Source organism: Rhinoraja longicauda, chromosome 2, assembly GCF_053455715.1.
Source record: "Rhinoraja longicauda isolate Sanriku21f chromosome 2, sRhiLon1.1, whole genome shotgun sequence".
Lineage (NCBI taxonomy): Eukaryota > Metazoa > Chordata > Chondrichthyes > Rajiformes > Arhynchobatidae > Rhinoraja > Rhinoraja longicauda.
This window is the reverse complement of record NC_135954.1, coordinates 25,912,157-25,936,255: the sequence shown is the minus strand read 5'-3', so window position 1 is coordinate 25,936,255 and position 24,099 is coordinate 25,912,157. Positions and strand designations below refer to the sequence as shown.

At 40.4% G+C, this 24,099-nt stretch overlaps 1 protein-coding gene across 1 annotated transcript in view; it reads left to right on the top strand.

Moving 5' to 3' along the window:
* The window catches only part of LOC144602797 (ras-related protein Rab-18), a 49,022-nt gene that overhangs the window by 18,083 nt on the left and 6,840 nt on the right, over window positions 1–24,099 (top strand). The window contains exons 4-5 of the mRNA XM_078415927.1: window positions 18,031–18,103; window positions 18,213–18,331. Coding sequence (XP_078272053.1) covers window positions 18,031–18,103; window positions 18,213–18,331 — 192 coding nt within the window. The remainder of the gene's footprint in view (window positions 1–18,030; window positions 18,104–18,212; window positions 18,332–24,099) is intronic.

The window sequence follows — 24,099 nt, the reverse complement described above, 5'->3', positions numbered from 1 at the left end:
CTTAAAGAAGGTAAAAGAGACAAGAGATTTAGAAATGAATGAAAGGACAATTAATAGTGGTAGATGCATAATAGGCGAGAGTTCCATAGATGGGTTCTTGTAGGTTATAACTATGCATCTTTGCATGCAAGTGGAAAGTATTGTGGTCCTTGACTTTTTGAATGCGTGAAATCTCGTAGATATTGTGTTGGCCCTTCCTGCTTTGAGGAGATGTTTATTAGAAATTGCCTGATAAAGATCAAGCTTGAACTAAAGTTGAAGGTTTATATAGTTGATAGTTTACAACTAACTTTGATAAAATCTTGACTAACTCCCAGAAGTGCATTTGCAGGAGTCTATATTGTTCAGCACCCCAATATTGTTGTCCCATCCTGGCGTGTGGGTTTCCACTTGGCCTGTAAAATGCGCACCTGAAGTACATCGCTTGATTTAGCTACCTTGCAGTTGTTCTAATTCATGTTGATGTTTTTGATGCTATCAAACGTCTTGCTTCTTGCACTTAATTGCTGCATTTGGTCCGCTGACACCCCTCCCCCTTTTACTTCCGTTATTTTTGCATGGAGCTATAACTTGGATAAAAATTTTGAATATTTTTTGTATTATCTGTTTGTTTGCTAAGTAATTAAATAATATTTTGCAGCACAGAACTAGGTCACTTTTGCAATAGGTCCATGATGACAATTGCTCCTCTTGCCACTCCATTGTTCCATCTAACTTTTGTGTCTATTCTGTTCCTTTCTCTCATGTGTCCCAGAGCTATCTTTAAATGCCTGATACTTTTGTCTCGTCTGATTATGGTAGTGAGTTTCACACTGTAACTCACTGAGTAAGGTTTCTTATTAGTTGTTGTCTGCATGGGTACAAGGTCTGGCCTTTGCTCGTCCCACCAATAAAAGCATTCCGTCTAAGTCTACCTTATCAAAGCTTTTTGTAATCATAGATTATATCTGCTCAATTTTATTTTAAAGGAAAAAAAATACCCTAGCCTATAATTAGAGATTATCCCTATCAAGAAACGACCAAGTTGAAATAATATATATTTTTCTGAATCCTCTGAAGTGTTTCTAAATCATTGTAATATGAACAGAAATGTTCATGTTTATAACTGTTGGTGCATGAGTTTAACGCATCATTGTTTGTCATTACTTTCCTTCTAGAATAAAATACATAATTGGTTTATTGACTTTTGTTATGACCTGATAGCTGATAATGCCCCTTTAACTAAATGATGCACCTCTGTCCTTAGAAAATTATGCAATTGATAGATTCTGTACTTCATCTCTAAGGCTAGCCTTTCTCTCATATTCGTAAGTTATATTGAACCTTTTGCTGAATCCATTGGAGAAAAATGGGAGAATAAGACTAGGTGATGATTCTAGTCAGCAAAGGTATCAAAGATGGTCAGAGTCTCACTGTACATAAAGCACCAAAAACTTGGTGGAGCACATAGCCAAGATAAAACAAACAAAGGATGTGGGAGTATTCTTCCCTCCTGATTGTGACAAGAATCTGGTCATCTGGAAACACAAATAAAATATCTTGTTTCCATAATTTTGTCAATCAATAAATTAGTTCTCTTGAGTTTACTACTCGAGTTCCTCAGGAAAGAAAGCCATGAATTATATGCATGAACTATAAAACCCTAAAATTGCGTGGCCTAACACTTCTGAATGGTTTAAATTGAAATTAACTCTGACAAGTGCAAACTATTGCATTTTAGTAAGGGCAGGGCTTGCACAGTAAATGGAGAGTGTTGTAGAACACAAAGAGCAAGAGGTACAGGTACTGGTTCCCTAAATGTGGTGACATAGGTAGACAGGGTGGTGAAGAGAGCATTTGGCATGTCTGTCTGCATCGGTCAGGACATAGAGTGATGGAGTTGGGATGTCAACTCCATCACTCTATAACTCTATAACTGTAGAAATTGCTGGTGAGACCACACTTGGAGCATTGAGTGCAGTTCTGGTTGCCCAACAATAGGAGGGTGTCATTAAACTGGAAATTGTACAGAGAAGATTTGCTTGATTATACAGGACTAGAGGGCTTGGGTTACAAGGAGAGGCTGGATAGGCGGGGGCTGTTTTCCCCGCAGCAAAGGAGGTTGCGGATTGACCGTATACAGGTATATAAAATAATGAGGGGCATAGATAAGGTGGGTGGTCACAATTTTTTTCTCTCAGGGCATGGGTATCTAAAACTAGAGGACATGGATTTAAAGTAAGAAGGGAAAGGGATCTGAAGGGCAACTTTTTAACAGAAAGTGGTGGGAGAAGGGAATGGTGCCCAAGAAAGCGGTAGAGGCAAGTACAATTACAATGTTTAAGAAGTTTGGACAGATACATGGATCGGAATGGTTTGGTGGGATTTGGGCCAAAAAACAAGCAAATGGAAGACTAGCTCATATACATGGGTGAATTGGGCTGAAGGGCCTGTTTTTGTGTTGTATGACTCTATGACTTACATTATACCTTTGCACTAAATGACAAATTAGTGACAGCCAAGCAAAAATGATTAAATTAAAAATAGAGTATAAAAATCTCTACATACCTGCAGCGTTTGATTAACCATGTCATTTTTACTCTTGATGGACTGAGTTTCCATCAAACTTCTGTTCTGTGCGTTTCACAAAACCAGAATACGCCAATTCAGTACAATTCGGCTTCACAGTAAGTCTGTATTTATCATTTTGCTTACTGTCCTTAATCCTTGGTCTGCTGCAGTGATTTTTTTTTACCAATTCTTTTCTTCAGTAAGATAATTAGTCATTAGGAAAGAGTTTGATTTTTACCTGCATTGAGCACCTTTTCAGGAGAGGAAATCCTGCTTCATGAATTTAGTAAGTGACTTGTTTGCTAGTCCAATTAAGATAAAGTATGATAGATACAAAAAGCTGGAGTAACTCAGCATCTCTGGAGAGAAGGAAAGGGTGACGTTTCGGGTCGAGACCCTTCTTCAGATAAAGTTTTACTGGTGCTTCTATTTTGGATCACCACACGTAAGTAACTGAGCCAGTTCAGGAGCAAGTATTTATCTTTGACCCCGGGGAATATTTTTGGACTAGGGGCTTTCTTTGCCTGCATTACGTCAATTGGAGTTTGTCCAGTTAGAGAACACAATTCAACATGTATCTACTGGTGACTTCCAATTTAATTAAAAATAATAATTTATGGCTATAGTAGCACATGATATAGATTAAGCTAAAATAAAATTGAATGACTAAAACTCCATAGAGATTGCCTTGGACTCTGTAGTAGCTTGATTATCCTAACAGTACATCAGCGAACTAATCCCAATAGATTTTACTTTTCCACAGTACAGGTGCCAAAAAGTGTTTTGCTTAGTCTATTTGCTCATGATTAGTATTTGTGAACGGAATGGCAGACCTGTATGGTCAAGCGAACATCCACTTTAGGCAAGTCTGTAATTGAGTAATATGAACTCTTGATGACTTCAGCTGTTTTAGTCGTCCAGTTTTTTTTTTGGAAGGCCCAGGCTTTCAATTTTTTTCTGTAGATGTAATATTGCCTCTAATAACTGCCTTGGCCACTATTCATAGGAGAATTGGCAAAATTCCCTCCTTGTGGTTATTCTCCAAGAACATGGCAATTTGATTTGTAATGTGAAACAAGAATCTGGTTATCCAAAAGGGAGCTGTTGAAGCATGACTTAAACTGTCTGGCGGAACATGCTTGGTTAGGGTAAAGGGCATTGTGATCCAATCATCCTATTGACCCAATTTCACATTGGAACAACGTGGACAGTGAGTGGGTTGAAATGAAGAATGATTGATTTAAAAGTATGAGTAAGATGTGGCTTAACAGAAATGATCTCATTCCACTTGTATAAAGGCAAAGTGCCTATCTGTATTAGTTGGCCTTGCAGTCTCGGCAAAGAGCCATTATGCTGGTGGGTAAATTATCTAGTGGGGTATTGAGAATGCAATTATTATTTCTTACAGGTATGTGAGGCAAAGCCAGGAAAATGACAGTGCCAAAAGTTTAATGTTTGAGCATAAATGCTGACATCTTAATTGTTTTGCTTTCTGGGCAGGTAACATCGAACTTAATCAGCCAATACTCTTCCCGGAGGAGGAAAGGTTATCCTCTTTTCAGAGTTTCTAAGATGTATCAATGTAATGAGTCTCTTGTGAGAAGATTACATCTGCTTTTTTATAAAAAGGACATGCCTTATATTTGCACCTGGGAAAGATAGTTCTCTTTTTTCTTGAGGAATGTTTAATTTGTTGCTTAAGGGCAATTAAACAACACTGATCTAAAAACACGAGTCTAGCACTGCCACAGCCCAGCATCATTTGTAGATCATAAAACAATTTATTTAGGGACTGACATAATTCAAAGTTAATCGTACGTTATATTTAGTACGTTATATTTTTATAATGGCATCCAGTTGTGCAAGAGAATTTGCTGTGCATTTCTTGTTGTACAATGGAAGGCTTTATCTCTGCAGGTACACCATCAATTTTCCGGCACCCTTGGTTCCAGAGCCTTACAAGGTTATCCATGTTGTCGAAACAACAGGTCATGTAATAATAATTCAACAATATCTCTGACCCACTAATTATACCCCTCCTGTGCCTCTAAAGCACCATGAAATACTAGAAAGTTATATAAAACAAATATTAAATGTAAATTAAATTTACAGGAAAACTTGCATTTCTTGCATGGGCAGCCCGGGTGCTGATTAATGAGTTGCCCTCGGAAATCCCGATGATGGTTGGATCAGTGGCCGCCTGCAGGTCCGAAACGCTTCTTTCCCAGCAGGACTACCAGGCCAACCCCCACCAACCTGCGATTTGTCAAGAATGCTTGCTGTCCCCGCCATCCGCTGCGAGCCTCCGAGAGGTCGAATGGTACCGACACCGTCTGCCTAGGCTGACGGGATGCCAAGATACACCCCTGCAAAATTGGCCTCCGAGGTCGGCTGTGGGAACAGATCTGTGGGCTCTAGCCAGACCGTAGTTCAGGTGCCTGGCCACGGGGCAAATTCAACCCACTGACCGGATGTCCGGCCGTGGGAATCCCGATGAAGTCGAGATTGGCCACCGCTCTCATAATTTTGTCTGGATTAAAGGAGGTGCCAGATCATTAGTTGCCTGAAAATTGGTGGTATACCTGCATCAACCTGTTTGTACGAGGTTATAACTAATAATTACAAACGAAAACGCTGGGCCATTCAGCCTTGCGAGTTTATCGAGTCATTCAATTAGATTATGAATGATCAAACCTTAATTCAATTTATTCACCGTGGCTTCATGTCACGTCATTTTCTAAACCAAACAAGAGTTAATAAATAAAAATGGCGGGTCTGATGCTTCAATATTCTCTTGCATTCCACACAAAATCTACAAAGTCTTAGGACCCCTTGTTTCAAATCAAATTCAAAGAGGTGGAGAGAAGGTGAGTTGCATTTGGATTATGACAGTACATAGGATATCCCTGGAGGATAGTTCAGTGAGGTTAATTTCTGGATGGAACTGAGAAATAAGAATGGGGTGATCATTTTGATAGTCATCGGAAATTAGAAAAGGAAATATGTAGGGAGATCTCAAATAACTGCAAGAATAATAGATGTGTAATTGTGGGGATGCTAATTTTCCGACCTTTTACAAGGTTTGCCATAGTGCTAAGGGCTTGAATGGGTAGGAATTTGCTAAGTGTGTTCAGAAAAAAAAATCCTAATTAATAAGTAGATGACATATAGGAAGGGACCTAAACTTTATCTCCTCTTAGAAATATGGTCTGGCAAGTGACTGAAGTGTTAATGAAAGAGCACTTTGGGACCAGTGCCCATAATGTTATCGTGAAGAAGGGTTCCAACCCAACACATCACCTATCCATATTCTCTGGAGATGTTGCCTGACCCACTAATTTGCTCCAGAACTTTGTCTCTTTTTGTAAAACGGCATCTGCAGTTCTTTGTTTTTTCATAGTTTTAAACTATTTATGGAAAAGAATAAGACTGATCCAAATGTTGAAGCCCTAGATTGAGGTATTTTGGTGGTATTAGACAATATCATTAAAAGTTGATGAGGAGAGGCTGTTTGCAGGTAAAGTGACATCTGGTAAGTGGGAGGCTTTTATATGTGAAATAGTGAGAGTTCACGGTCAGCATGCTCCTGTTAGAGTGAAGGGCAAACTGACAGGAGTAGGAATCCCTAGATGACAAAAGAGATTGAGGTTCAAGGAAAAGGAGAAGGCATATGTCAGGCATAGGCAACTGGGATCAAGTAAATCCTTTGAAGAGTATAGTGGATGTGGGAATGCACAATAAATCAGGAGAGCAAAAAGGTAGCTTTGTCAGACAAGACAAAGGAGAATCCAAAGGCATTCTACGAGTATATTAAGGGCAAAAATGTAACTAGGGAGAGAACAGGGCTCTTTGAAGATCAGCAAGGTCATCAATATGTGGAGCCACAGGAGATGAGTGAGGTGTTAAATCCATATTACTCATCAGCATTTGGTGGAGAAAGACATGGATGCTAAGGAAATCAGTGATGTCTTGAAGATAGTTTACATTACAGAAGAGGTGTTGCTAGCCGTCTTGAAATGCAAAGTAGATAAATCCCCTGATCAAATGTATTCTAGGACATTATGGGAAGTTGGATAAGAAATTGCAGGGCCACTTGCAGAAGTATTTATATGATTGATAGCCACAGATGAAGATTGGAAATTAACTAATGTCGTGCCTGTATATATGAAAGGCTGCAAGGATAAGCCTATAAACAACAGACAGGTGAGTGTAACATCAGTAGTGAGTAGTCGATTGGGAGGAATTCTGAAAGACAGGATCCACATGCATTTTGATAAGCAAAGTGATATGGCTTTGTGCTTGGGAAATTGTATCTCAGCGAGCTAATTGAGATATTTTAGAGGTGACCAAAAAGATTGATATGGGCAGTGTGGTAGGTGTCGTCTATGTGGACTTTGACATGGTGCCACAAAGTAGGCAGGTCTGCTGGTTGGATCACATGGGAAGCAGGGTGAGCTGGCCATATTTTACAAAATTGGCTTGAAGGGAGGAGATAGATGGTGGTGGTAGAGGGTTGTTTTTGAGATTGAAGCCCTGTACCAAGCGATGTGCCACATGGATTGGTGTTGGCTTCACTGTTGTTCATTATTCATGTTAACGATTTGGATATGAATGTAGGTGGCATGGTTAATTAATTTGCAGATTACACTAAAATTGATGGTATAGCAGGCAGTGAAAATTTTATCGAAGATTACAATGGGATCTTGATCAACTGGGATAATGAATTACTGATAGAATTTAATTCAGATAAATGCAAGATGTTGCATATTGGGAAGACAAACCAGGCAAGTACTTGCACAGTGCTTGGTGCATGATAGAGGTAATGTTGTGGGGGTGCAGGTCCATAGTCCATAATAAGTCCATAGGGTGTTGACATGGATAGAAAATTGGTTGGCAGACAGGAAGCAGAGTAGGAGTAAACGGGTCCTTTTCAGAATGGCAGGCAGTGGCGAGTGGACTGCCGCAAGGCTCGCTGTTTACCATATATATTAATGATTTGGAAGAGGGAATTAGTAGCAACACTAGCAAGTTTGCGGATGACACAAAGCTGGGTGGCAGTGTAAACTGTGAAGAGGATGTTAGGAGGTTGCAGGGTGACCTGAACAGGTTGAGTGAGTGGGCAGATGCGTGGTAGATGCAGTATAATATAGATAAATGTGAGGTTATCCACTTTGGCGATAAAAACAAGGAGACATATTATTTTCTCAATGGAGTTAGGTTAGGTAAGGGGGAGGTGCAGCGAGACCCGGGTGTTCTTGTACACCAGTCACTGAAAGTTGGCGTGCAGGTACAGCAGGCAGTGAAGAAAGCTAATGGAATATTGACCTTCATAACAAGAGGATTTCAGTATAGGAGTAAAGAGGTTCTTCTGCAGTTGTATAGGGCCCTGGTAAGACCACATCTGGAGAATTGTGTATAGTTTTGGTCTCCTAATTTGAGGAAGGACATCCTTGTAATTGAGGCAGTGCAGCGAAAGGTTCACGAGATTGATCCCTGGGATTCTAATTCCTTCATCCAAATTATTAATATATATGGTGAATAGTTGCGGCCCCAACACCGAGCCTTGCGGCACTCCACTCGCCACTGCCTGCCATTCTGAAAAGGACCTGTTTGCTCCTATTCTTTGCTTCCTGTCTGCCAACCAATTCTCTATCCATGTCAACACTCTACTCCCAATACCATGTGCTCTAATTTTGCTCACCAATCTCCCGTGTGGTACCTTATCAAAGGCTTTCTGAAAGTCCAGATACACTACATCCACTGGCTCCCCTTCATCCATTTTAATTGTCACATCCTCAAAAAATCCCAGAAGATTATTCAAGCATGACTTCCCCTTCATAAATCCATGCTGACTTGGACTTATCTTTTTACTGCTATCCAAATGCACCGTTATTACCTCTTTAATAATTGACTCCAGCATCTTCCCCACCACCGATGTCCCTCACTCCTTTCCTTGAAAAGTGGGATATCCTTTGATCTTGAGCGTTTGAATTTCCAAACCAGGCCGTGATGTAACCAGTTAATATGCTCACCACCATACAGCCATTCACTATAGTATTTTGCAACATACTGAATATCCTCAAGCGTCAGAGGAAGTAGAGGCATTAGTGAGCTTTCTTTGTCATTACATTAGTGTGTAGGGCCCAGGGCAGATTATCAGAGATGCCCCTGTATGAAACTTTGGACTGTAGCAGTGAGAGATTGAAGAAGCCAAAATCGGCGCAGAGTTTAAGGACGCTGCCACTGACAGCATTGGGGCAGGCGTTTTCCTTGGGTTCACCCTAAAGAAGAATCTTTTGACATTGACCCTTTTGACTCATTGTAGTGTAGTCTTGTATGGTCACAATAAAATTTGTGAATGTATCACTCTACGATTAACGAAACACAGCAGTCCAGCTTATCATCACCTGTATCACCTTTGCATGAATTGGCGATCTTTGTTTTTAACACTCAAAGAAGCTCTTGATGTTTTTCAATAACAGGTTTTTGCCCCTGTTTTGTTGATTTAAGTGTAATCTGCCATACTTTAATTTCCCCTCTTCAAAGACATAATTTTAGTATCTACTTTGCAAAAAAATCTGTCAAATACTTATTTGTTGGATTAAACTGTGACTAAATTACATCAGAATGCATGATACGTTTTCCTTTCTTTCTGCCAATTTTTCCCTGTTCTCTGAACGTATTGACTATTTGGGTAAAATGATTCCATTGCTACTAATACCTCACCTTTTAAGTCGGTCTCAACATACTCCAGGCACAAGCTTTACATACTGAACTATAAAGAACTTTAATGCTTAACGTGGTCTGTTGCGAAGCCTGAAATCACTTGTGTATGAAAACAAAACTAAAGTTACTCTACTGGAACAGCCATTTTCTCCAATTCATGCCATTTTAATACTTTTGGCAGGGGATTTAACTTTTCCTTGTGTCGAGCTTCCCCTGATGTCTCTAATTGAGTCTGACAGGTCCATACAAAATCATTTGTGTAATTCCAACAAGCAGTTGTTGAGAGGTCACAATCATCAATAATAATTCACATCTATAAACACTGAATATGCACCATAAATGTAAAAGATTGTTGATTATTTAGCTGCAATATGAATTTTGAGCATGGCAGTAAGTAGAAATCTTTTAGACTATATGATTGCAAAATATTTCAAATGTAATGTTCAATGTCACTTAAGCAAACCTCAATAACTGCTCATGCATATTGTGTTTGCAAACTTTTCACCTTATCATACAATATTGTATTTGGCATCTTTAATGGCATCTGAAGACCTCTAAAACTGGCAAATTTGTTGACAAATTATTTATGCTTTCATAATGCATGGATACGATTGGTTTAGAGGGTTATCGGCCAAATTAGTGTAGATGGGACATGTTGGTCGGGATGGACAAGTTGGGCCAAATGGTCTGTTTCCTCACTGACTAAGTGAAATAAGTAATGAATTAAAAAACATCTTTGTTATAAAAACGAAATTACTTTCAAAACAAAGCAAATTAAAATATCTTTTCCATTTTAGCCTAGAAAATAATGACCTCATTTACTTAAAATTTTATCTGCAGTATAATGGTTAAATGTCATGTATGCAGTAGTATATTTACTAAATAAGCTGGCAAAATAATGGAACTTTACAATAGCAGGAACAAATACTAAAATAGGATTTTATTTGTAGAAATATGTAAATTGTAGATAATTCTTCTGACTCAAAAACATTATTGTTCATGACTGTAAATGCTGGCACTTCTTTCCCAACAGCAGTTGGGAAGACAGTACTGGTTTACCACGGTAGACACAAATGCTGGAGTAACTCAGCGGGTCAGGCAGCATCTCGGGAGAGGGTGACGTTTCGGGTCGAGACCCTTCAGACTGATGTCAGGGGATGTAGTCGGAGATAGGAAGACTAGTGGGAGAACTGGAAAGGGGAGGGGATAGAGACGGGAAGCAGGGACTACCTGAAGTTAGAGAAGTCAATGTTCATACCGCTGGTGTGTAAACTGCCCAAGCGAAATATGAGGTGCTGTTCCTCCAATTTGTGCTGGGCATCCAGCGGTATGAACATTGACTTCTCTAACTTTAGATAGCTCCTCTGTCCCTCTCTTTCCCTCCCCCTTCCCAATTCTCCCCTATAACTCCCCTGTCTCCACCTATATCATTTCTTTGTCCCGTCCCCCCTGACATCAGTCTGAAGAAGGTCTCGACCCGAAATGTCATCCATTCCTTCTCTCCAGAAATGCTGCCTGACCCCTTGAATTACTCCAGCATTTTGTGATACTGCTGGGGTGTAAGCTGCCCAAGCGAAATATGAGGTGCTGTTCCTCCAATTTGCACTGGACCTCACTCTGACAATGGAGGAGGCCCACGACAGAAAGGTCAGATTGGTAATGGGAGGGGGAGTTAAAGAGCTGAGCAACCGGGAGATCAGGTAGGTTAAGGCGGACTGAGTGGAGGTGTTCATCGAAACGATTGCCGAGCCTGCGCTTGGTCTCGTCGATATACAGGAGTTGACACCTGGAACAGCAGATACAATAGATGAGGTTGGAGGAGGTGCAGGTGAACCTCTGCTTCACCTCATAAGACTGTTGGGGTCCTTGCACCTCCTCCAACCCCATCTACTGTATCTGCTGTTCCAGGTGTCAACTCCTGTATATCGGTGAGACCCAGCGCAGTCTCGCCGATCGTTTCGCTAAACACCTCCGCTCAGTCCGCTTTAACCTACCTGATCTCCTGTTTGCTCAGCACTTTAACTCCCCCTCCCATTCCCAATCTGACCTTTCTGTCCTGGACCTCCTCCACTGTCAAAGTGAGGCCCAGCGCAAATTGGAGGAACAGCACCTTATATTTCACTTGGGTAGCTTACACCCAGCGGTATGAACATTGACTTCTTTAACTTCACATAGCCCTTGCTTTCCCTCTCTCTCCATCTCCTCCCCTTCCCAGTTCTCCCACCAGTCTTACTGTCTCCGACTACATTCTATCTCTGTCCCGCCCACTCCCCTGACATCATCTGAAGAAGGGTCTCGACCCGAAACATCACCCATTCCTTCTCTCCAAAGATGCTGCCTGTCCCACTGAGTTACTCCAGCATTTTGTGTCTACCTTCGATTTAAACCAGCATCTGCGTGCGGTTCTTTCCTACACAAATTGCTTTGATCCTTGGATCCATTTTGCTCCCATGGAGTGTGAATGGTTTTGAGACAGACTGGGTAGTAGACCCCAATAACATTTGCTGTAGTGTTTCTTCTTCAAAAAAAAAGAGCTCTGGCATGTCATCTAGTGGCTCACTTACTTAGTTCAAGAGTGTCTGGAATTGTTTCTAATCAGATCTTGATGGCATGTCTGTCCAAGATTTGGTGGCATCATTGCTGATTTTTGAAGAATTAAGTGCTTCCAAGATAGTGCCCAACCCATGCAAATATTTGTGTGCTTGCCGCAGAAGCAGATCTACAACCACATATTACAATCGCTCCACACTATTACACTGTAAACGACTCGATTGTAATCACGTATTGTCTTTCCGCTGACTGGATAGCATGCAACAAAAGTTTTTCACTGTACCTGTGAATACACGTAATTATAAACTAAACTAAACTGTAAAAAGTCTGAATCAATCTATGACCTAATGTTTCTAAAAATTTAATATTCATTGTATCATTGAGGCAAAACACTTGCCTTTCCCATTCCATCAATCTGATGGGACAGGAGAGGTTGTTACTTGATTTCTCAGTGACCCAACCTGTATTCACTGTCTTTTTACCTTTAAAGTGGCTCAATGTTTTCCAATTTTGTTTCTTCTTATAACAATACAATCCTCCCCCCCCCCCCCCCCCCCCCCCCCCCCCCCATTCCATCAGAATGAGTAAACTATTGTTCTCAGCTCTGTAGCTGTGTACATTCAATACAAGGTTTCAAGGTCAGTTTATTGTCACATGTGCTAATTAAGGTACAGTGAAATTCGAATTACCATTCAGCCATACTAAAAAAAAAGCAACAAGGCATACAACTACATAAAGGTTAACATAAACATCCTCCGCAGCGGATTCCCACGTACATGTACATGAATAACATTACAAAATCAAATATGAAAAAGAGCAGGAAAAAAACTTAATAGCTCTATTGGGAATAGTTATGAAACAGAAGATAGAAACAGAAGAATTTTGTGTTTTATCGCTAACTTTTTCTTTTGAAGTGGACAATGGTTTTATTTTAAATCAACTGGAATGAAAGGGAGTCTATTGAAGCACATAAGTGAGATTTCTTTATGAAGTGACAATTTATTTTGATTTCAATGTTTTGAGGATACATAAATGGAAATTGCAAATCTATGAATCCTAATTAAATTATTTTGCTGCCCCATGTGATTTGTAAAGTGCCAAAAAGGAAGAGAAAAGAAGAGAAGAGAATCTTGATTGTCAGTAGATTCACAGCAGACACTTGTTGATTGCCATCTGTGACACTCTGTGGCACCAAATGAACGATGCCTGAGCAGGGATGATTTAAGATGAACATAGCATTCAACTTTAGAACTGCATCCCAATTAGGATCCGACATAAACCCAGATGGGGGAGCGGCAGAACTATTGTTGGAATCCGCTTTGATGTTTTTTGCTGTGCAGAAAACTAAAAATGGGATCTCAATGAAATGTGTAAGTGGACGCATAGGAATTTTTTTTTTGTCCCAGTTAAGCAATGTAGATACATTGGTGCAAGGGCAATACTCTGCATTGGATATTTCTCTGCCTTTTGAATTATTGGGATAAACTTGAGAACAATTTATTTTAGGTAAGAAGATTTTCCCAAAGTATGGAATACAATAAAAAAAAAGTATCAAAAGCCTGTAACTGTATGAATTACTTTGCAAATGCCGAACAAATTTACTTTTAAAATAACATAATACTCGTTCCACTCTTTTAGAGGCAGTGCCACTTCATAACAATACTTAATGCAAAATAAAATGTCCTCACATTTTTCCATGCAGCCCCTGCACATATCTTTAGGCATGCCTTTAAACCTTTGCATATGTGTTCCTTGCTCCCTTCTATGACATTCATATACCCAGATCAATAGGAAAGTTAGGGCTATCAAGCAAGTCATGAGAATATCAAAATAAATTTTATTTGTTTCCATATGTGGACCTGCAATAGAATTTGTTTTTAGTTCATCTTTGCACAAATATTTATCTCCTTTGACAGTTGCTAAATATGGGTGAGGTTTCTAAATTCCACTTCAATTTTAAGGACTGGTTAGAATTAAGGGCATATGTGATGACTTAACTGTAATGATTTCCCTGCTACTAAGACAGTCTCAGTGTTTATAAATCTTTCATATTCTGGAACCATGTGGATTACTGTCAGGAATCTTTTCTTCTCTGAATTGTAGGGAGTCCAGGGACTTTATTCCTACCCATCATTTCTTGGGTTTAAAAGCTTTTCATTCTTGCAAGTAAAATTCATGGTTTAGCTCAGCTACACATTTTATTCTAGACATTTTGGATTAAACATCTGGATCATTTCCTTGCTCCTTAGCTTTCCATTATACTTTCACTCCAGCATTTTGTGTCATACTTTTTCAAATTTAGTTTAGTTCAGCGATACAGGGCGGAAACAGGCCCTTTGGCACACTGAGGCCACGCCGATCAGCACATTAACACTAGTCCTACACACACTAGGGACAATTTACACTTGTACCAAGTCATTTAACCTACAAACCTGTACGTCTTTGGAGTGTGGGAAGAAACCGAAGAGCTCGGAGAAAACCCATGCAGGTCACAGGGAGAACGTACAAACTCCATACAGACAACACCCGTAGTTGGGATCGAACCAGGGTCACTGGCACAGCAAGCGCCGTAAGGCAGCAACTCTACCGCTGTGCCGCCAATGTTATCTTGGCTCATTTTGTCAAAATCGGGTTGGAACTCCTAACAGGGCATATTTGTCATTAGCTACTGGCTACTTGGGTGAGTTTAATTTTTAGGAATGGATTAAGAATTTTTGTTATTTATTTGGCAACATTTTATCCAATAAATTTGGTTGTTGCTATACTTTGGCCATAGGGGGGCGCTTGCAGCCAAGGTTTGATATTTGTTGCTCCTGTGACTGATCTGAAATCCTCGTACAGTTATTGCTGCAATCAGTGGAAAACATTAGATTTTATGATAATTGCTTTTATACATGATAAGTGCGAAGGCCATCGGTTTGTGAAGCATATACAATTAGTTTATTTTATGACAGTTTGATACTTAATCTAATGTTGCTTTGTCAGAATTTTCTATATTGTAATAGGTGTTGTGATTCTTCTCCACATAGACCAATCACACTCTAAATATAGGAATGATTTCGCTAAACTGTTTTTCAAAGTTAATGTTTTAACATTATGGTCTCTTTCAGGCACTTGTAAGTAGTTTCCAAATATTATACCAGTTATATCATGTAAACATGTAAAATTAACATTCTTCGCCAGAAAGTTCTACATTTTGCAAATTTGCAAATTTGCAGATGATACTAAGCTGGCGGGTAGTGTGAATTGTGAGGAAGATGCAATAAGGCTGCAGCGTGACTTGGACAGGTTGTGTGAGTGGGCGGATACATGGCAGATGCAGTTTAATGTAGATAAGTGTGAGGTTATTCACTTTGGAAGTAAGAATAGAAAGGCAGATTATTATCTGAATGGTGTCAAGTTAGGAAGAGGGGATGTTCAACGAGATCTGGGTGTCCTAGTGCATCAGTCACTGAAAGGAAGCATGCAGGTACAGCAGGCAGGGAAGAAAGCCAATGGAATGTTGGCCTTCATAACAAGAGGAGTTGAGTATAGGAGCAAAGAGGTCCTTCTACAGTTGGTGAGACCGCACCTGGAGTACTGTGTGCAGTTTTGGTCTCCAAATTTGAGGAAGGATATTCTTGCTATTGAGGGCGTGCAGCGTAGGTTCACTAGGTTAATTCCCGGAATGGCAGGACTGTCGTATGTTGAAAGGCTGGAGCAATTAGGCTTGTATACACTGGAATTTAGAAGGATGAGGAGGGATCTTATTGAAACATAAGATAATTAGGGGATTGGACACATTAGAGGCAGGAAACATGTTCCCAATGTTGGGGGAGTCCAGAACAAGGGGCCACAGTTTAAGAATAAGGGGTAGGCCATTTAGAACGGAGATGAGGAAGAACTTTTTCAGTCAGAGAGTGGTGAAGGTGTGGAATTCTCTGCCTCAGAAGGCAGTGGAGGCCAGTTCGTTGGATGCTTTCAAGAGAGAGCTGGATAGAGCTCTTAAGGATAGCGGAGTGAGGGGGTATGGGGAGAAGGCAGGAACGGGGTACTGATTGAGAGTGATCAGCCATGATCGCATTGAATGGCGGTGCTGGCTCGAAGGGCTGAATGGCCTACTCCTGCACCTATTGTCTATTGTCTATTTAATTTGAGAAGTTGCCACACTCAGCCAAATTCATTAAGTTTTACATTTACTTAATGAATCTGGTTGAGTGTGGCAACTTCTTAAATTTAGCAAATAATGATTTCAAGTAATGAGATCATCAATGAATTTTAAAGAATAAATCAAAATATTAAATGAAGCATGCCTTATAATAACATAATTTTGTTACTACCTATAAGAAATACTATTCTCATAATGCATAATTGCCTCATTTTGATTACATCTACCATTTTTTAAATGGACATTTAAAATGCTTTTGCAATGGAAACAACTTTTATCTTTAGTTTACTGGCTAAATCTCTGCTTTCATGCAAATTTGTTAAGTAATTAAAGATTAGGGGGATACACAAGAAACTCCAGATGCTGGAAACTTGAGCAAAATGCAAAGTGCTGGAGGAATTCAGCATGTCAGGCAGCATCTGAGGAGGGAATGGATCAATGACCTTTCAGGTCAGGTCCCTTCGTCAGACTGATTGGAGTAGGAGGGAGAAGGTTGGAAAAGAAAGATGGGAGCAGGACAAAGTCTGGTCTGAAAGTCTTCTATAGAGAAGTGGGTTGATTAGCAGATGTGTGGAGTTAGTGACAAAGGCTAGAGGTGAAAAGGCAAAAGAGCGTCAAATAAGAAGAGAAATGATTAGTTAGTTGGTCAAAGGAACCCAGGCGTGCTGCTTGCACACGTCACCAAAGGCCAACATGCCAATGCAGCAAGTAATTAAGAGTTTGATTAAAGGAATGAAAAAGACATGCTGCATTGTAAAGGGTCTTGGTAAGACCTCATCTGGAATAATAAGTAACATTTGGTGTCCTTCTGCATTGAAAGAAAATTAAAAATGGCTATAACTTTATTGTCATTCTTTTCTGGAACTACAACTACAAACCCAAATTTATGCAACATTATATACTAATATTATAAATCATGAAAAATTACAGATAATCAAACAATAAATACAATTACTCTTCTCTTCCCGTACACTCATTCCAAAAAGTGAGTTCGGTATTTCGACTGAGCATGCACCGGTCATAGGTCGCAAGGGCTAAACATTCTCGCCGGCTGGTCTGCTGCGTGTACACAGACCTGTGTTTCATCCGTATTTTCCAGTTTTGCTTCGCAGAGGTAAGAAAATACTGTTTTAAAAATATGAATTAGGTGTATTTATGGTTATTTTGTACTCCGGTAGACACAAAATGCTGGAGTAACTTACCGGGGGACAGGCAGCATCTCTGGAGAGAAGGAATGGCTGACGTTTCAGGTCGAGACCCTTCCTGTTGGTCTCAACCTGAAACGTCAGCCATTCCTTCTCGATGTAAACCAGCGTCTACAGCTCCTTCTTACACGTTTAAAAATCCCCACGCTTTGTGCTTCATTGCGGGTTACAGAGCTTCCTCCCAACCCAGGCAATGTCATTTGTGCCGCCGTCCGGAGGAGACACAGGCGCTGCACAAACTCACCATCATTCCACACAAACCTCGCTCCTCATCACCCCTACGCTGCTCCCCGGGATGGCGGTGCCAGCAGAGGCTGTGGTCGCCAGCGCTGGCTCCCTGTAGCTGGTTGTGTGGGTCGCTCCCCACAATCACCCCCCCCCACTGCGCGTTTCCTTTTACAACACTTGTAACCTGACGGAGAGGCACCCATCAGGCTCAATCCTCACAGTGAAGCACCAAGCGTGGGGATTTTGTAACGTGTAAGAAGGAGCTGTAGACGCTGGTTTACCGAGAAGGAATGACTGGTGTTTCAGGTCGAGACCTTTCCTGTAGGGTCTCGACCTGAAACGTCAGCCATTCCTTCTCTCCAGAGATGCTGCCTGTCCTGGTAAGTTACTCCAGCATTTTGTGTCTACTGGGGTATATTAACCATAAATACACCGAATTAATATTTTTAAAGCAGTGTTTTCTTACCCCTACGAAGCAAAACTGGAAAATACGGATGAAACTCAGGTCTGTTCACACGCAGCAGATCAGCCGGTGAGAATGCTTAGCCCTTGCGACCTATGCTCAGTCTAAATTCCGAACTCGCTTATTGCCTCTGAATAAATGTCAGTGTTTATTGCTTTCAGGATACTGCTGGACAGGAGCGATTCAGGACCTTGACACCCAGTTATTATCGTGGAGCGCAAGGTGTTATCCTGGGTAAAATTATTTGTACTATCTAAAATTCAATCCATGCACTCCGTCTTGTAATTTTTTTGTCTTCAGTGGTAAATTAACAGCATTTGTAAGTTTTTTTTAATCATTTCAGTGTATGATGTGACCCGAAGAGAGACCTTTATAAGACTAGAAAATTGGTTGAATGAACTAGAGACCTATTGCACAAGGAATGATATCGTGAAGATGTTAGTTGGAAACAAAATTGATAAAGTAAGTGCTATAATGAAGTTGTGTGCTTATTGTAATTTTCCATTAATAATCTGTCATGTTAATAATGGGCTTATCACGCTAACAGTAATGAAAGATCAATATTTTTACGTGGGCCAATGGAAGACGCTTTGACCATGTCATCTCAAACCGTGTGATTTAATCGTCTTTTTCTTACATCAGTTGTCTTGCACATCTATATCTTCTCTAATCCGATTCAATCTTGCATCCCTCAGGTTTCCCAATTTCACAAATTGCAACTCATTTTCCCTTATCCTGCCATTGACCATACTAGCCTACTATCAAGTAGCCTGCTTACAATTCCTGCCAAAGTAATATTTTTTTCAATGAGGGAGATCATCAACAGAATTTTGTGTGAATATAAATGGATCCAGTGAACATGACAGGCAGCAGACTTGAATGGCAATGAGGAAAACCTGAAGTCTGAAACACAATTGGAAACATAGAAACATTGAAAATAGGTGCAGGTGTAGGCCATTTGGCCCTTCGAGCCAGCACCACTGTTCAATATCGTGGCTGATCATCCAGAATCAGTGTCCCGTTCCTGCTTTCTCCCCATATCCCTTGATTCCATTAGCCTTAAGAGCTATATCTAACTCCCTCTTGAAAACATCCAGTGAATTGGTCTCCACTGCCTTCCGTGGCAGAGAATTCCACAGATTCACAACTCTCTGGGTGAAAAGGTTTTTCCTCATCTCAGTCGTAAATGGCCTACCCCTTATTCTTAAACTGTGACCCATTTGTAACCCAAGTCCTTGCTACTTAAACATTGCCTTCGCCAACAGTTCAAAGGTGTGGTGGGAGGTGCTCAATATTAAACACATCTGTACAATAAACGCTTACACTCCCATTCTCTGCTATCACTGTGATTGTTAATTCAGCTCCAGGCTCAATTGTGGAAAATATCGTTGGATGTGGTACAGTTATGATGTAGCTATTTTGCAATCAGCAGTCCTTTTACTAGCCAAGATGCAAGGAGTCACAGCTGAAGTACTGTGCAAACTACAGAAGTAAGGGTACCATGCATCTTTCGTGTCTCCAACTGTGGAGAGTCAGAATTCAGCACTATCCAATCCTTTGTTGTCTGCAAATTATTTGTACAGATGTGTTTAATATTGAATTACATGACAAAAACTGATATGTAATACAGATGGTATGTTAAGCATTATTTAAGCTGTCGATTTTAATTATTCATCTGCAGATTTTAAAGAAAATGTGTGATAATTGTACATTTCAAATCAATAGCTCTACTTAAAATTAAATAACTATAATTATGATATAAAATACAGTAGAAAGTGGACATTTTAAGTAAAAACAATTTGCTAGAAATATTCATGATTGGGCAGCATCTTTGGTTTCACGTCTGTTTCAGGCTGATGTGCTTTCATCATACGAAACTGCTGGAGAATCTCAGACTAAGGAAGATTCCCGAAACATTGTCTGTCTATTCCCCTCCCCAGATACTGGCTGACCCGCTGAGTTCCTCCAGTAATTTGTTTTGCTCAAGATTCGAGCATCTGCAGTCTCTTTTTGTTTTGCAACTTCCCTTTTCATTATAAAAAAAACTGGAATATTTCTTGTAACTCCTTGCTCCTCTGTTCTCAATGGGCCTTTAATGTAGTGTACTTGTATTTAAATTGGATCCAAAGTAGAATTTTAATTTAATCCCCAGTTGTTTCAACGCACCTGCCCATATTATGCTTTTACCAGTACACTCTAAGCCAAGACCACTGTACAACAAACCATGTAGTCTCTGCAAGGGAGAATACTGTATTTTGCTTGTGAACTGGCTGTCAGTGAATACAAGAACTTTCATGTCCAGATGCACCAAGATGATCTATTACAGTTAGGTAGTCTTTTTTTTTTGCGTATCTGCAGGTATTCATTGTTTCCAAGTTTTCTTTCCAACTTTTTAGACTTCATGTCTTTTTTTATTGTGAGGTAAATTAAGCAATCAAAACTAGCACAGAATCACTTATATAAAAATAGTTGGTTTTTGATGCTTATTCCTCCTGTTATTGGCTGGAATAAATTATACAAAGTTTACTGCTTCCATAAAATTCTGGATGATAATTTGTGGGGCATAACTGGATCCGATATTCAAGAAAATATTTATTCACGTTGAAGTGAGCACTGTGCAAATTTACTAGAATAGTATTAAGAATTGAAGAGTTCAACTACATGGAGAGATTGTTAGACCAGGGTTGTAATCTTTAATTTAAAAGACTAATAGATGATTTGTTATAATTTTATGCGTGTTAAATGCAACTGCATGTGCTGATAGAAGCTTTTTTTCTATTATTGGAGAATATAGCCCTAATGGTCATTGCCCAAAAGGTAGAGCCTGCCTTCCTTAGAGAAATTCAGAGAGTAAATTGAAGTTGGTAGAAAATTGGGATTCCTTTCTGAAAACAAATCTGTTATTGGTATGATTGTAATTTTTTAAATTTTATAGACAATAGACAATAGGTGCAGGAGTAGGCCATTCAGCCCTTCGAGCCAGCACCGCCATTCAATGCGATCATGGCTGATCACTCTCAATCAGTACCCCGTTCCTGCCTTCTCCCCATACCCCCTCACTCCGCTATCCTTAAGAGCTCTATCCAGCTCTCTCTTGAAAGCATCCAACGAACTGGCCTCCACTGCCTTCTGAGGCAGAATTCCACACCTTCACCACTCTCTGACTGAAAAAGTTCTTCCTCATCTCCGTTCTAAATGGCCTACCCCTTATTCTTAAACTGTGGCCCCTTGTTCTGGACTCCCCCAACATTGGGAACATGTTTCCTGCCTCTAATGTGTCCAATCCCCTAATTATCTTATATGTTTCAATAAGATCCCCTCTCATCCTTCTAAATTCCAGTGTATACAAGCCTAATTGTTCCAGCCTTTCAACATACGACAGTCCCGCCATTCCGGGAATTGACCTAGTGAACCTACGCTGCACGCCCTCAATAGCAAGAATATCCTTCCTCAAATTTGGAGACCAAAACTGCACACAGTACTCCAGGTGCGGTCTCACCAGGGCCCGGTACAACTGTAGAAGGACCTCTTTGCTCCTATACTCAACTCCTCTTGTTACGAAGGCCAACATTCCATTGGCTTTATTCACTGCCTGCTGTACCTGCATGCTTCCTTTCAGTGACTGATGCACTAGGACACCCAGATCTCGTTGAACATCCCCTCTTCCTAACTTGACACCATTCAGATAATAATCTGCCTTTCTATTCTTACTTCCAAAGTGAATAACCTCACACTTATCTACATTAAACTGCATCTGCCATGTATCCGCCCACTCACACAACCTGTCCAAGTCACCCTGCAGCCTTATTGCATCTTCCACACAATTCACACTACCCCCCAGCTTAGTATCATCTGCAAATTTGCTAATGGTACTTTTAATCCCTTCATCTAAGTCATTAATGTATATCGTAAATAGCTGGGGTCCCAGCACCGAACCTTGCGGTACCCCACTGGTCACTGCCTGCCATTCCGAAAGGGACCCATTTATCCCCACTCTTTGCTTTCTGTCTGTCAACCAATTTTCTATCCATGTCAGTACCCTACCCCCAATACCATGTGCTCTAATTTTGCCCACTAATCTCCTATGTGGGACCTTGTCGAAGGCTTTCTGAAGGTCGAGGTACACCACATCCACCGACTCTCCCCTGTCAATTTTCCTAGTTACATCCTCAAAAAATTCCAGTAGATTTGTCAAGCATGATTTCCCCTTCGTAAATCCATGCTGACTCGGAATGATCCTGTTACTGCTATCCAAATGCTCAGCAATTTCGTCTTTTATAATTGACTCCAGCATCTTCCCCACCACTGATGTCAGACTAACTGGTCTATAATTACCCATTTTCTCTCTCCCTCCTTTCTTAAAAAGTGGGATAACATTTGCTATCCTCCAATCCACAGGAACTGATCCTGAATCTATAGAACATTGAAAAATGATCTCCAATGCTTCCACTATTTCTAGAGCCACCTCCTTAAGTACCCTGGGATGCAGACCATCAGGCCCTGGGGATTTATCAGCCTTCAGTCCCATCAGTCTACCCAAAACCATTTCCTGCCTAATGTGGATTTCCTTCAGTTCCTCCATCACCCTAGGTTCTCCGGCCCCTAGAACATTTGGGAGATTGTGTGTATCTTCCTCAGTAAAGACAGATCCAAAGTAACGGTTTAACTCGTCTGCCATTTCCTTGTTCCCCATAATAAATTCCCCTGCTTCTGTCTTCAAGGGACCCACATTTGCCTTGACTATTTTTTTCCTCTTCACGTACCTAAAAAAACTTTTACTATCCTCCTTTATATTATTGGCTAGTTTACCCTCGTACCTCATCTTTTCTCCCCGTATTGCCTTTTTAGTTAACTTTTGTTGCTCTTTAAAAGAGTCCCAATCCTCTGTCTTCCCACTTCTCTTTGCTATGTTATACTTCCTCTCCTTAATTTTTATGCTGTCCTTGACTTCCCTTGTCAGCCACAGGTGTCTCTTACTCCCCTTAGAGTCTTTCCGCCTCTTTGGGATAAATTGATCCTGCAACCTCTGCATTATTCCCAGGAATACCTGCCATTGCTGTTCTACCGTCTTCCCTGCTAGGGCCTCCTTCCAGTCAATTTTGGCCAGCTCCTGCCTCATGCCTCTGTAATCCCCTTTGCTATACTGTAATACTGACACTTCCGATTTTCCCTTCTGCCTTTCCATTTGCAGAGTAAAACTTATCATGTTGTGATCACTGCCTCCTAATGGCTCTTTTACCTCTAGTCCCCTTATCAGATCAGGATCATTACACAACACTAAATCCAGAATTGCCTTCTCCCTGGTAGGCTCCAGTACAAGCTGTTCTAAGAATCCATCTTGAAGGCACTCTACAAACTCTCTTTCCTGGGGTCCATTTCCAACCTGATTTTCCCAGTCTACCTGCATGTTGAAATCTCCCATAACCACCGTAGCACGGTAGCGCAGCGGTAGAGTTGCTGCTTTACAGCGAATGCAGCGCCGGAGACTCAGGTTCGATCCTGACTACGGGTGCTGCACTGTAAGGAGTTTGTACGTTCTCCCCGTGACCTGCGTGGGTTTTCTCCGAGATCTTCGGTTTCCTCCCACACTCCAAAGACGTACAGGTATGTAGGTTAATTGGCTGGGTAAATGTAAAAATTGTCCCTAGTGGGTGTAGGATAGTGTTAATGTACGGGGATCGCTGGGCGGCACGGACTTGGAGGGCCGAAAAGGCCTGTTTCCGGCTGTATGTATATGATATGATATTTGTGACACGCCAATTTTATCTCCTGATTCAATTTTGAGTTTGGTAACTCATTTTGAAAACCAAAAATTTAATGGAATATTTGGAAAAAATTGGTAAATGGTGTTCGATCAAAGATCAACCATAACTTAATTTAATGGCTATTCAGTCGCAAATAAATAAATAGACTTCATTGTTACTTGTATTCCCAAATCTTTATAATTTTAAAATGTCTTTCAAATCATAAATTTAATTAGTTCTAAAAAACCGACAAATATTCATGCTTGTTGATGAGTATATTTTCAAAAATTTAAAGAATATACTGATGAAAACTTAAACAAGTGGATTTTGGGTGAGAGGAAAAAATTGTGGAGTAATCGAGTATTGCATTGAAAATGCTGGAAATACTCAACAGATGGTGTCTGTTTAGCAACAGGTACAGTTATGATTTCAGGTGGATGATCTCTTATTGTGTTGTTGCATTTTGTTAATTCACTAGCACTAAAC